We start from the raw sequence: 14,955 nt of genomic DNA, 5'->3' as shown, positions 1-14,955 counted from the left end.
GTTCATAATTCATACTTCCCTCGTTGGGCATTGACACTGTTCATCATTCAAATTTATTTATATATTTGCGATTACTATATATTGAATATGATCTTATTGTTTAACGCGTCTAGTCACATATTTTCATTTTATATTAAGTTTTTATAGTTTTTAGATAAAAAGTCAACTAAAACAAATATATCACATTAAAATGCTTAAAAACATCAATTACAACAAAACAAGAAAGTATATACTTTTACTATGAAGTATATTTTACGGGGGGAAAGAAAAGGTTAGATGAAATTGAATCGGAGACAATTCTTATTACTCCTAACTAAATTCAAAGCAAGCCATGAATTGGGCATATCTCAAAGATGCATCAAATTCCATTTCATCAAAAAAAGTTGCATTACATCAGATATTTACATTACAACTCCGCAATCTGTACAATAGCGGCTTTACTCGATCAACAAATCCAAAATCAACAAAAATCTACAAGATCGCAGAACAAAAGAGGTTACCAGAAACTCAATCAAAATCCGCTCTACAACATCTTCAAAGAACGAACAGTACAGCAGCCTCCAACGAAAGCAAAATTAATGAGAATTAAGAACGAACGTAAGGAGGAGGAGGAGGAAGAAGAGAAGGATTAATAGGTAAAGAAACAAACGGAAGATTCCTAAGAATTAAAAACCGAATCCTTCGCGGTAATGGAGCTTCAATAAATACATGTTCCAATACTCGACTAAGAACAGCCGTATACTCCTCTAACATCTCCGCTACTACTGAAACCAGCATCATCTTCTCAAATTCGATCGATTCGCAATTGAAATTATTGAAATTGAAATTATTGGTTAATGATTGAGTTTAATAAGATTGAAATTGTTATATACTGGTAGTATACCATTACAAATTACACGGATTGGAGATTAGCCCCTGGTTTTGTAATAGGAGAAAGAAAGAAGATTCATGAATCATGGGATTTGGTGTTATTGATGAGGATAAGATGAATTGAATAATGAAGAAGGTGAAAGATGGTTCTAGATGGTTTTGCATTGGTTTTGATTGAAAACAATGAGGTATGGGAGAAGGATTTGGATGAAAAAGTGGGCGAAAATACAAACCCACGTGAATGGGTGTTGTTTTACCACTTGCAAGTGCCAAATGGTGCTTTTTGATCAATGGAAGTGTCTACATAAATACTCGTCCTCATGTATTCAATATTTTCGATCCTACAAGATTTCAAAAAATTGAGAGGGTCAATATTATATTTTGTTAAATATGATAAGTGTTTAAAGATATAAAATTATTAGAAAAATATTATAATTATTACTATTGAATAGGATTTTTAAATAAATTATTAATTTTTGCTCTGCTCATGTTCATAATACTCACATCATTTTGACTTGACACAAGTATTAAGAAAATGATCGAAATGATTAATTGATAACAAAATACTCACTTTGTATCATTATACTTGTTACATATTAGCTCCAATATATAAAAAGTTTAAAAGATAAGTAGTATCATTATGTTTAATGTAGCGAGCGAGTATTTGAGAATGGAGGAAGCATTATTATTGTTCATAAATAATGACAAAAGTGTAGCAGGAAATGAGATACAGAGTAAGAATAAAAGCAGGGTTAAATATGATATACCATTATGTTTAATGTAGCGAGCGAGTATTTGAGAATGGAGGAAGTATTATTATTGTTCATAAATAATGACAAAAGTGTAGGAGGAAATGAGATATAGAGTAAGAATAAAGCAGGGTTAAATATGATATATATATATATATATATATATATATATATATATATATATATATATATATATATATATATATATATATATATATTTCTTTATTTATATATAGGATTTGGATTTGGTGAAAATCAATTATATTGGTGAAAATTGAAAAACTTTAATCTCAACCGTTAGATCGTTAGAAAATAGATGGACGATCCTGATTGACAGGCGTTTTTTGGATTCACCGTTACTTTTTCTCCACTCTCTCATTTGCTTTTTTCGGTTTCTCTCCCTGACTTCTCATCCTTTACCTTCTCTCTAATACCCACGAAAATTCACGGTGCTTTTGCCTTGCCTTTCTCGTTCTTCTTTGATCAATTTCATTCTCCAATCTCTTATTTTTTTTCAAGTTTCTTACTGCTATCTACTTCGATTCATCTAAATTTGTAAGTTTCTTGCATCATTTTGTTCTTTCTATATTTGATTTTGGCTTTATTTTCGATTTTTTGTTCGATTTTTACTTTTATATGAGATTTTCTATGTTCTTTGCAAATTAGGGTTTCGATTTTGGTTTTATCTGTGATTCATGTTCGATTTTGCCTTGCCTTTCTATGTTCGATTTTGTTCAACTTTTTTGTTTCGATTGTGGTTTTATGTTCGATTTTTATCTTCGAATTTGTTTTCTTCATGTTTGATTTTGTTTGTATGTTCGAATTTTTTCTTTGATTTTCTGCCTTCTTTGCAAATTAAGGTTTCGTAGTTCTCATCAATCTTATGTTAATTTTTGTTCAGTTTTTTCACCCGATTTTGCCCGTGTATATATATTATATATATATATATATATATATATATATATATATATATTTATAGTTTTTGATTTTATTGAGTATTTTATTGTGGACCAATTAAGTTGTTACAAAACATTCTATTCTTTTGTAGGTCTATTCTTTTCGACTTTCGAATACTTTTTTTTTGTTTGATATTAGCCTATTTTTTCATTTAAAAAAAAAAAATTATTTTTTTTATCCTATTAAATTTGTCTGTATTACACTTTTTCTTTGATTTTGATTCACATATTTAATTTATATTTTCTATCTCATGGACACTTTTTTTACTTTATCATAAAATAAAATGTTAACCTGTTCTAAAATCTTATTTTTATCCGCTTCATTTTTTAGATAAGGGATAGGGGAATACTATGGTATTTCATTATTTGTCCCTTTATCAATTTGTCCTTTCACCAATTTGTCTTTTGATTTGAAAGTTAAATATTTGTGCTTTGTTAGAATTTTTCATTTTCATGATGAGTCACATTTGATTGGTTATATTTATATAAATTTTATCAAATTGCGTCTTAAATTCTCATTTATATATTTCTTCTTTTCTGATCTTCCATTTACTTTGTTTTTGTGTTGACTTGGTACAAATAGTGTATGAAATGGAAAGTAATGAGCATAGGCAAATCGAGAGACAATTAAGGAATTATGCATAATAAAATATTGAGAATATTTTTTGGTGAGACGGTCCATATACAAACAATTATTAGTAAAAAATCCTCTTTAATTTCAAGCCTTATAACACAAATTTGGATTCTCACAATTTACATAAATGAGTAATTTCTCTTCTCCTTTTAAGTTTTCTCTAGCCTACCTTTAAATAAAAAAATTGTAATAGTATTAAAAGCATTTTTTAATAAGTTTTATTTTAAATTTTATATTTTTCCAAACAGATAAAATTCGATATAAATGCATTTTTAAATTTATTTAAATATATTGTATGCAGGATCATTATTTAAATTTAAATCTAGTAATAATGATGCATACCAGAGATTTTTTTGGTGTTTGGCAAACGACTGATAGCTGGTAGCTGACAGCTGATTACAGTGGCTGATTTGACCAGTTGATTTTATTAGCTGGTTTGACCAACTGATTTTGAACCCGCTGTTATGAGCAGCTCGTTCAAAAACAGCTTATTCATAATAATAAACTGTTTCCACCAGCTAATTTACAAAATATTAGCATTAGTTAATTTGACCATTCAACCCTCTAAATAATATTAAAATAATCTAAAATTACTCAATAAACTATTTTGACAAATACCTGAAAATAGTATGAGGTGGATAATGGTTGTTGTCAATCAAATAGGAGAGAGAGAGGAGACAGCAGTCATCGAATATTCTACTTTCTTAGCAATCATCATTATCCACTGTAAACGGTAGTTGTATAATGGAGTGAGTACTCGTTCATTAGTACTCATTTTGATTAGAGACCGTAAAATTTAATATTCCCTCTAATTTTTTTTCAATATACAAATTCAATTTAATTATAAATATCTTTAATTATGCATAATTAAAAATTATAAATATTTAATATTAATAAAATTTACATTAAGACGAATAAAATAAGATACCACTTAACTATATTTTGACTTCTAGATTAAAAATAAAATACAAATTAAGAGTGATTGATGAATAGCGCCAAAAAGAGACAACTTAAAAAAATTAGAGGGAATATAATGGATATAAATAGTAAAATAGTAGATACTCCTATTTACTATTTTTCTGAGAGAAATAATTTGAAATATAAAAATAATGGTGTCATATCAAAAAATAACAATCAAGTAAATTCATTAAAACCAACAAAAATAAAAAATTAATAAATTAAAAGAGACAAAAGATTACATGTTAAAATTTGGATACAACAATATAATGTCTTTTTTAATTCTGTTGGTTACATTTTTGTAATATTCTATAAAAAAAGATTAAATTCGATTATTTTCAGTAGTTAATTAAATTATTACTAATATTTTATAAAACAAATTTATACATATTTAAATTTGAATTATTCTTTCAAAAGTTCCTAAGAAAACAAATGTAAACGATAAATAGTACCCAAAATATTATTTTATTATGCAAACTCAAAGGACAATTTTATATATATATATATATATATATATATATATATATATATATATATATATATATATATATATATATATATATACTCTCGTTCCATTTATTTTGCATTAATAATTGTTCCACTTATTTTGTATTATTTTTATTTTTAAATAAAGACTTTCCATTTTTTTAATCTTATTTATGCATTTTAAATCTCTTTTAATATTATTCACAATATTTATTTTTTCTTCATTTATTATTAATATTTTTATTCATAAAATTCATACAAATACTATGGAATAGTCTTATTGTTTTGTATTTACTCCTATATTTTAGAATAAGACTTGGTACGATGTCATTGTTTGCCACCTGGTAAGAGTGAGTGTGAGTCATGACATGTTTTAGTGGAGTTCAATCAAACTGTTTTTGGTGGATTTATTTAAATGTTCTGGTTTTCCCCCAGATAAAGTCTTTATTATTATCATTTTGATATAAGTTCTTCGATTTCATATTTAGTTTTGAAAAAAATATACTCCCTCCTATTTATCACAAGTATTCCATTTATTTTATATCTAATTTTTAATAGACCGTTTTTTTAGAGACGTATCTCAAACTCAGCCCATTAAAGATTAATGACTATTACCGTATTCTTAATGTCTACTTACATTATCCTTAATGCTTACTTACCGTATCTTTAATACCTACTTTCAATATCTTAAATGTCTACTTACATTAATTTTAATGCTTACTTAGAGTGTTTTAAATAATATATAATGACTCGACTCAATTAGAGATGGTCTCTCACAAGAATTGCTATTTATTTTATATGCTCTATTTAATGCACTTATTTAATCAATAATATCTCTAATTGTGCATAATTAAAAATTATTGAAAGCTGATATTAATAATATTTGTATTGAGACAAACCAAACAAAATTCTATTTGACTTTATTTTAACTTATAGATTATAATAAAATACAAATTAAGATTACTTTCTTTTGTTGCAAGTATTTGCTATACTTTTTACCTTTTATTTTCATGTTGTTACATGTGTTATTTGATTCTTAATATTTTTTGTTGTATGTACGTACACAATTTTAATAACTCCAATGTTATGAAAATATTAATTAAGATGAATATTGATCCAATAATATTTTTTCTTTACAAAAAGAATAAAATGGAAAACAATATCGATTGACAAATAGTTACTATTCAAATTAGCAGCTAATTTGAATTAGATATAGTAGAAAAAATATATAAATAAAATAAATATATAATTTTTTGGATGAGTAGTGACAAAAAGTGGAACTACAATAAAAAAAAATGTTACTCAAAGTTAAAAGAAATGAACCAAAAATGAAAAGTTTGTCAAATTATTATAAGAGTCCGAGGGAGTTTTTTGATTTTGCTATTGCTAACAAATTAATTACTTTAAATGGTATTTGTAAACTCAAATTTACGATTAAAAAAAAAATACACCTTAGAATCGCATCTTAAGTGCGTTTTGCCCTAATCTTTATCATATTTTGAGCAAAACTACTTTTTTTTTAAGTAGTCATAAATTTCATTCTAATCTGACCTTATTCTCTAATTCCAAAAAAAAAATTTTATACAATTTTTTAAATGAGATGGTTAGATCATTTCTATTGAGTTAATTATGTATATTTAGTGTGTTAAAGTAATCATTTATAATTTTAAATTGATCAATTAGAGAAATGAGTTTATTATGTAGGTCGGTCCGTCTCATGATGAGACGATCTCATATAAGGGGAAAATGAAATAAAATAAACTTTATTTAAAAAAAAATCTCAAAATAAACTTTGGGTAATTATAATTCTCAAGATAAATGTTTCTATGTCCGAACTTAAGGTCAATGATTGTTAAAAGAAAGATAATGTCATAACATTTTAGGGACAAAAAAGGTCACATGTTTGTTCGAACAGACATTTTGTTAGTTTTTTTTGTTTTTCATTCCTTATCAAATTTGTTAACATCCAACAAAAAAATATGACTTTTTTTACAATTTATTTGTTAGATGTTAGTAGGGGTGCTCGATGGCCGGCTCTCATTTTGAGCCCTTATCCCACCCGTTTTTAGAAGGGTTTTGTAACTTTTATTACTAAAAAATGGGTCGGGCCGAAAACGGGCTCTATTATAATTAAAATGAAGCGGACTATGAAAGGGCTTAATAAGGTCGGAAACAGGCCGTTGTATAGCATAAGTAATGTATAATTTAAATATTATAAATAAAAATGTCAATGGAGATTATTAATATTTTTTCAATTTAATTATTATAAATGATAATTTAATTGTTATAGATTGATAAAAGGGATTAAAATATTTTTTAGTAATAAAAATGGGTCGGGTTGGGCCGAGAAGGCTTTTAAAGCGCATATATGTTTAAAGGGCCATCATCCAACCTGGCTCATATTTACTTAAGTCCGGCCCGCCCCGACCCTTATACGGCCCATTGAACGCTCCTAGCTGTTAGTAACAACAAATATATACCCGATTTCAGCTGAAAATTTAAAATGATTGAGACAAATTATCAACAAAATGAACCAAATAAACAAGTTTCAACTAATTTCTAAAAATTACCGTGAAATTCTCAAACCTGTGGCTTGGGACTGTTCGCAATTAGTCAATAAAACACAACAGTTGTTCGCAGTTACTAACTGGAAACAACTAGCTCCACAAATATGCACAGCAGCTTCCACTATGAATAGGTCAAACTGCGAACAGTCAAAGTTGTTCGCAGTTAGTAACTGCAAACAACTATTGTGTTTTTTTAACCCGTTCGCAGTTAGAACAACCCCAAATTACAGATTTGAGAATTTCACGCTTACTTTTGAAAATAAATTGAAACTTATCTTATTTGATTCATTTTGTTGATAATTTGTCTTAATCATTTTAAATTTTCATCTGAAGACGCTTATTTCTTTTTAAAATTTTTTTTAATTTTTTTCATATTTTCCATCACCTAACCCGGCTCATACTTCTTTGGCACATTCAGAATTTCCGGTCCCAAAACTTCCTCCTCCCTGACTCAGTGACTCCCAAGTCCCAACTGCGAAGTCCCAAAACTTCCTCCGTTCCTCCCTTCCTCCGCAGGCTGCTAAGCTCCGGTCATCGTATCGAGTTCATCTTTACAGTGATAAGCTTTACTATCTCATTCTACCAAGCCTTTATTCGGTATATTTTCAGAGTTCTTTGTCTTTCTCTAATATTTTTTATTCTCCAGATTTTGCGTTGTCCAATTTGTTTGTTTATGGATATTTACTTCTTGTCAACTTGGATTTTCTGTTATATTGTTCCAGTTAACTATTGGAATTGTCATTTTTGTGATAAATCTTGAACTATTAAGGAAATATGGTGATTTTCTGCATTAGGGTTCTTAGTTGATAAAACAAGCAATTAAACTTTGTTCATTTAATTGTAAATTATGTTAGTTAAATTAATTGCATCATCAATTTGAAACAATGGGGTGTCTATTTTCATTTTTTAATTTGATTAAACTGTAAAAAAGGTTAGGTATTTTTGAATTAATGGTGAATTTTGAATAAATTTGAATGCTTAATAGTTTAATAGTGGATTAAAATATTAAATGATATATTTTGCGTCGCTATGGTATTGAATTGAATATGCGTTTTATATTTGTTTACAAATTTGCTTATTGAATTCAGTGAATTGGCTTTGGGGATAATTTGATTGCTTGAAATTTGTGAAATTGGTGATTGAATACTTTATCTTAGTACTTAAGTGATTGGTGAGTATATTGGTAATGTTCTGAATTTGAGATTGTGTTTGACATTTGGGTTGTTGGTGACATATGAACCCTATTGGTAAATATGTGACCTAATGAATGTGAATTGGGTGTACGACTTGTGTAGCTGGTGAATTTGGGATTATGTAGCAGTAGAACATGTGGACTGGCAACAGATTGTGGTTTTGATCAATATTGGCGCAAAGTGATGTTATCTTGAATACCTTCTCTTTCCTTATGCTGCAGCGCTACTCGGTGTTGTCCATGGTTTAGTTTTGAAATTATGAACTATTGGTTTTTGCAAAACTTACTAAATTGGTCCTCAATGAAATGCTTTGAGGAAGAGCATGTCTCAAATTCTATCAGGATGAGCAGTGGATGAATGGATAGATTTATAGAACTCAATAATCCAGAGAAAATAAAAACTAGAATGACATTAGCTTCATGTGTTTATTGCATCCTTTTTGATACAGACTTCCATTTTTGACAACATGAAAGAAGCTAGGATGACAATAGCTTTACGAACCTGATGAAAATATAGGTTACATTGATTCAATAATTTCTACTAGCTCTCTTAACTCAACAATCATGCAAAAGCCTTAAGCCAATGGGGTTGGCTACATAATAAACAAAGCAACGCGAGGACAAGTCAGAATAAATAGAGATGGCATTTTCGTAGGTTTTGAATTTCGAGTGTGTCAAATCAAAAAGGAAGATTCAGTTTTGGTTTAGCGTGTGAGATTTATAATTTGCAATAGAGCCTGAAATAGACTTCTAGATAAAAGGGCAGAGAAAACGAAACTTCCAGTAAAATACAAATGGATCTTAAGATTGAACTATCAAAGAAAAATCACCTTTGAAGATATATAAGCTACCCGGAACATTAATCTATCAAAAACCATACGACCAACTTTCAATTGTCATCACATCTGCTTCCACAATCCAATCACAAGAAATATCAGGGCTAAGGACTCTTTTGTTGAATTTGTAGTCTATGTTTACGTAAGAATTTTTCCCTTAAGGTAAATGTGCACCCATCTACAATCCTTTTTCCAAGGATGTTTTACTATAACAGCAAGAGAAGCACAAATGAGCATGGGTCTCAAATTGATCATCACATCATAGATTGTTAATCTCATCATAGACCCCAGTAATCTCTTGAAGAGGATTTACTAACTAATGAAAGTGTGCCTTTGCTTAATAAAACAATGCCAAATCTATTTTCTAAACCAAGATTGCAGATGTCTGGTCGTTAAAAACTTTCGCGGTGAACCAATCAACCAACATGCAATCTGCTTTGCAAAAGCGACGCAAAACATTCTTGGAAAAGAAATTCTGCATTCTTTAGATTTACAAATTATATTCCAGGCTATTAAGGACAGCCAGACAAGCTGAATCATTTCAGACATAGGTTCTTTTACATAATTTAATGATGCCTTTTAACACAGTTTTGGGGAATTACAAATATACCACATGATAAGTTTGAATATTGCACATATTTTGAAAAATATGATTATCGTCTAGAACGTAAGTCTCTTATTGTGCTAAACCTTTTGCTCTCTTAGACATCACAATTCACTATGCAATAAATCTTTTACTAATAAGAGACACCCAAAGTGAAAGGAGGAGCATATTCAAAACAAGATACGACTAACTATCTGTGCATATTATTCCTTATCAACACTCCCAAGAATAAAAGACAAATTTAGGAGGGTTGGGTTCTGTTGAACTAAGAGCCAAATTCCGAGGAACACGGGGAAGAGTTTAGATGAGTAAGCTTAATGCTTGAACGTAGAACCAAAGAAAGCGGGGCAAAAGGTGCAGTGAGATTGTGCTCGGATGAGCATCCTTTTGCTCAAATTAGCACCGTTCGGCTTCTTGAGGAAGTTAGTGTTCAGACTAGCAAGTGATGTACTTGTCCGAGCATGTGTCTACGGTAGATGTGAAGGGAGTTCTTGTAGAAAGCCCTAGTCTTTTGAGGAGCATTTAAGTCCAAATGGAGAGAGAATCAATGTGTGTGGCTCCCAAGTAGGGATGGTCATGGGTCTACGACTCTATTAGACCCACCCCTTTTTAAGAGTCCGAGTTTCATTTTTTGAGACCCATCGGATCGGGATCGGATCTGGATGTCAAAAGTAAATAACGGGTATGGGACTAAGGGTCCAGGTCCAGACTTTCAGACCCGGATCTAGACCGGATCTCTAGACTTGGATACTAAACCCGCTCTATGGACCCGGACCCTAAAATTTTAAAGATATTTTTTTTTTAAGTTGCACAGCAGTACAACACTTTATTAATAAACCCTAAAAGTAAAGTTATTTCATCAATTAATGGCGGCTCTTTCTTCATGGATCTCAAAAACTAAAGTTATTTCCAACTTTCCTAAATTCCCGCCGCCCTTCCTTCATTTATATTCTTCATTGTTGTTGTTGTTCTTCCTCAGGCAGTCGGGAAATCACACCTCATTTCTCGGTCAGACTTTTCTTCACTATTATCTTCTCCTATTTTCTTTTCCACTCTCTTTAATGGCAGATGTTTCCTTCAATATCAATTGTGGAAAGATATAGATGGATTCTTGCTTGTTTATTAGTATTTGTTTATAGATTTTTGTTTATAGTGGTTTTTGAATTGTCATTATTTTATCATGTATAGTTTTTCTGTCATTCTTCCAAATCTAGGGTTTGAGGATATTGATTTGTTGATTTTATGGGCTAACGATGCGTAAATTGTTAATTTTAGTGTTTGATGATGTGTGAATTGTTGATTTTAGGGTTTAGGATACTGACAGAATTCAGAAAGGGTCTTATGGCCCCCATACACTTATTTATTATACCCTTTTCAAACCCATTAAGGACCCTTAAAGACCTTAGACCCATTAGACTCGACGGGTCTGGGTATTGGTCTGAAAATTTCAGACCCTTAGGATCCGTATCCTGGTTAGGATCCATCAAAAATTAATGGGTCCAGGTCCGGGTCTAGTTGGACTCGCTCTAGACCCGGCCCATGACCATTTTTACTCCCAAGAGAAACTCCAAAGAGAGAGAGCAAGAAGTAGAGCCACCAAGAGAAAGAAATGGAGTACCCTTCAATAGTAGGGACAGGAAGATTGTGCCACGTAAAGAGCTAGTGAGAGCTAAGTATGACCTTTTTTTTCTCATTGTAGTTCTCGTTATGTAATTGTTACATGCTTGCATTCACTAATGGAAAACTTATTTGTTTGAGAAATTACCAATAATCTGTGTGCTGTGTTCTTATTGTAAACATTTTGCTACACTTTGTTGTGGTTGATTGCTGCTTGTGTTTGTTCCTCTTAACCCTATCCCTCCCTCTGCGACCGCAACCCCCACCCCAATTTTATCACAACTTCTTATCCAGAAGCCAAAAAATAAATCATAACATATCTTAAGAAGCAGGGAGACACCTGCCTACCAAACATGAATATATAGCTGGTTAAGTGAGAGCGAACAAGGATTGAGATAAACGGTGGCACTTTTAATTGAGGCAAACTCCCCACTAGGATTTTGCCTATAACAGATTGAAAACTCTGCCAAACACAACCTCCCAGGAAAAAAAGGAAAAAATTTCTCATAGGAAATCATATCTTATGTTTACTGGAGGAGAAAACAAGTTTCTTCAGTCGTCTTCTTGTAAGTCGCGGCCCGATTTCTAATCAACATGCAAGAATGAAGCTCTATAAACCAAATACAAAGTGAATTTTCGTACATTTGTATCTCATTTTTAGCACATTTGTATCTCATTTTAGTACATTTGTTTCTAATTTTAGTGCCTCTTTGGAGATACTTCCATTAGTTGAATAATCTAACAAAAGGGCTTCCATGTATGACAAAAGGATCAATTTGGAAATTTCACTAGAAAGTCTAGCCCATTTTTTTCACTGTTTTTGCTAGATCTATGAGTGCACATTTTGAAGTATTGTGTTCTGAAGAACATTTTTTGTCTTTTTTAGTTACACATTGATTTGTTTCGGTTCATGTAGCCTCCCCATCTTGTTGGTATTTAGGCTTTGACATGTTGAATTTATTTTGATCAACATCTATTAAAGAATTTGGTTTCCATTACTGCAGATCATGAGTGCAAAGGAGGAGCCACCTCCACTGCCAAACTTAATAACCCTTAATAAGGGTCTTAAATTGGTAAAGCACTATGATTGGATTCTTTTAATCTTGTGTTAAATTACTCGAATTAAACAAAGACAGACTTTACAATATCTTTGCTCTTTTTTGTAGGCTGAGCAGTGGGTTAAGAATATGACTGGAGATTTGGAGGAGGCAGCGGAAATGGAAATCGAAGCTAGACCTTCGAGGTTAGTCTTTATTCTCCCCTCGTACGTATTAGGATGTTTTCAAACAAAGGTACAGCGAAAGAAAGGAAGCTCATTAGCAGTTTGAAAGCTTGTTCAAGTGTCTGCATATGTATTTGTAGGCTTGGTCTTGGTGCGAAAGTTCCGCGTAGATCCCAAGTTGGACCTTTAAACGACCCCATTGAAAGGCGATTACATAAGAAGTTGAGTGTAGGAAGAAAGAAAAGTGATCGTGATGAGGAGTCTGTTCCGTCATCTAAGAATGAAATCGAACATGTTGATGAGGATGATGAAGAAAATTTAGACAGTAGGACTAATGCTTTTTCCAAAAAAAGAACTTCTGCTCTTACTACAACACCCAAACAAAATAAGAAGCCAAATTTACACAACTAGTGATATAGGCTGCATACTTCTTAGGTTTTCTCTTGTGTTTTTTGATGTATTCCATTGATAATTTTTGATTTAATGCTAATATTTATGTGGAGGACTTGCATGACTAACTCATTGATGGCTACTATGCTGTATATGGCTGTAAGAAACGACCTTTTCGCTTCGTTATCTTTCAATTATGGTTCGTTTGGTTATGTTTTATCTTGGTTCCTAACCGTCCCTCGCGGAAAGCGTGTTTGAATGATCTAAGACTTGTTTCCACCTTTTATTTTATCGATTTTGTTGGTTTAGCAACACACCAGAGTCCAGAGTACTAGTAGTTCTCCGACACAGTGTTAAAGTGCTTATTATTTCCCATATGTGAGTTCTCTCACATGGAAAACAGATAAAAAAAATTTACAACTTTATAAACTTATTAAGAGTATATATATATATATATGGTCAAGTTCCAGTGAAAACTAAGCTTATATGAGAATCGTGAGAACCAAAAAATGTGTTATCTTTTTACTGAAAAGGTGTTACATTTGCACAAAAAATGTGTTACTTTTGTTTTTTAAAAAATCTGGTACTTTTTATCAAAAAGTGTAGCTTTCAGAAAAAAATATAAATGCAAAGTAACACGTTTTCTTGGAAAATTAACACCTTTTTATATAAAAAGTAATACTTTTTTATGGTTCTCACAGTTTTCATATAAGGATGATTTTCACTTAAACTTCTCCCTATATATATATATATATATATATATATTGCAAATTCATGAAATGAAGACAATATACAATGATATACCCTGTCCCTTTAAATTTACTATACAAATTTTAAAAAATTTTATTTTAATTTGTGTTATGTAGTAAATTTAAAGGACATGAATATTATTTGAAAGAAAGAAATAGAAAAGGATAAGATTGGCGTAAAAATAACTATTATTTCAGTTTCTAAATTGTAAAATTCAATAATCAATAATGTAATCTAGAAAAAGATTATGAGAAGAAAGGACTTAATTCTTTTAAGTATCATTAAAATGACCCTACACTAACATAAAATATTGTAGTGTGAGTGATATGTCAGATGATGACTAGAAGTTGCTCCTCAATCAGCTGGGCAAGAAAAGAGTACACCTGTAAACAAGAGGTTGAGGGAGTCCAAAAGTGATTTGGACTGCATGAAAGAAAGATCACAAAGCCCCTGGATGAGTATGAATGAAAAAAATTCAAAGATTTACACTGGTTATGGTTAACAATCCAATATTTCGCGTAAAATTAGGGTTCGAGAGAGGGATAGCGGACAAATTATACCTGTACCCACTCGAGATAGAGTGCAGGAGGAGTGCAGGAGAAGGCAAAAGAAGGGAGGAGAAGGCAAAAGAAGGGAGGAGAAGGTTTTATGAGTCTTTTGTGGCAATTGATTATTAAACAAGGTTTCATAAAAAAAAAATTGTATGTAAGAACACAACAAGTATACGACTATTCTTTTTCATCAAGAGTGACATCATTATTGTGCAAATCCATTACAATTGTGCTATATTCATCAACATGAGTTGAGAGATTTATCTTCTTCCAATCAGAGATCATATAATTTACTGAGCCTTCTTCCTCCAATCAGAAATCATATAATCTACTGAGCAATCTATTGCTAACGCTTTTAGCCATGTACGGTGACTTCATCTTACCCCAAATTCACTTGGTTGTCTCTTCTTTCAGAACTTCCCTCAAAATATCATTTATGAGGCACAATTGAAATGTACTCAATATCATAGAGTTATCTCCACCCATTTTGTAGTAGTCATTCAATTAGGCCTTTAAAAATAGCCTTTACACACCATTTTGGATTAAAATAGTCTTTATCTTTGATTTTCATAAT

At 30.8% G+C, this 14,955-nt stretch overlaps 1 protein-coding gene across 2 annotated transcripts; it reads left to right on the top strand.

Annotated features, from left to right (window-relative positions):
- Positions 1–1,890: 1,890 nt before the first annotated feature.
- Positions 1,891–13,641, top strand: LOC130817524 (uncharacterized). 2 transcript variants are annotated; one of them, XM_057683277.1, is made up of 5 exons: positions 1,895–2,174; positions 7,638–7,816; positions 12,473–12,541; positions 12,635–12,711; positions 12,831–13,641. In XM_057683277.1, the coding sequence occupies exons 3-5, from the start codon at positions 12,476–12,478 to the stop codon at positions 13,099–13,101; spliced, it is 414 nt and encodes a 137-aa protein (XP_057539260.1). In that variant the 5' UTR covers positions 1,895–2,174; positions 7,638–7,816; positions 12,473–12,475; the 3' UTR covers positions 13,102–13,641. The 2 variants fall into 2 exon arrangements, with proteins under 2 accessions (XP_057539261.1, XP_057539260.1); XM_057683278.1 differs by lacking the exon at positions 7,638–7,816 and having other exon boundaries at positions 1,891–2,174; positions 12,831–13,620.
- The last annotated feature ends 1,314 nt before the right edge of the window (positions 13,642–14,955 follow it).

This window comes from Amaranthus tricolor, chromosome 7 (genome assembly GCF_026212465.1).
Source record: "Amaranthus tricolor cultivar Red isolate AtriRed21 chromosome 7, ASM2621246v1, whole genome shotgun sequence".
Classification (NCBI taxonomy): domain Eukaryota; kingdom Viridiplantae; phylum Streptophyta; class Magnoliopsida; order Caryophyllales; family Amaranthaceae; genus Amaranthus; species Amaranthus tricolor.
The sequence above is the reverse complement of the archived record's forward strand: the minus strand, read 5'-3'. Positions and strand labels throughout refer to the sequence as shown.

What these genes read in the sequence shown, in the direction of transcription:
- LOC130817524 (XM_057683277.1), top strand. Translation starts at nt 12,476, where the DNA reads ATGAGTGCAAAGGAGGAGCCACCTCCACTGCCAAACTTAATAACCCTT. An exon ending in TTAATAAGGGTCTTAAATTG is followed by an intron (nt 12,542 to 12,634) that starts GTAAAGCACTAT and finishes TCTTTTTTGTAG; the next exon opens with GCTGAGCAGTGGGTTAAGAA. An exon ending in ATCGAAGCTAGACCTTCGAG is followed by an intron (nt 12,712 to 12,830) that starts GTTAGTCTTTAT and finishes ATGTATTTGTAG; the next exon opens with GCTTGGTCTTGGTGCGAAAG.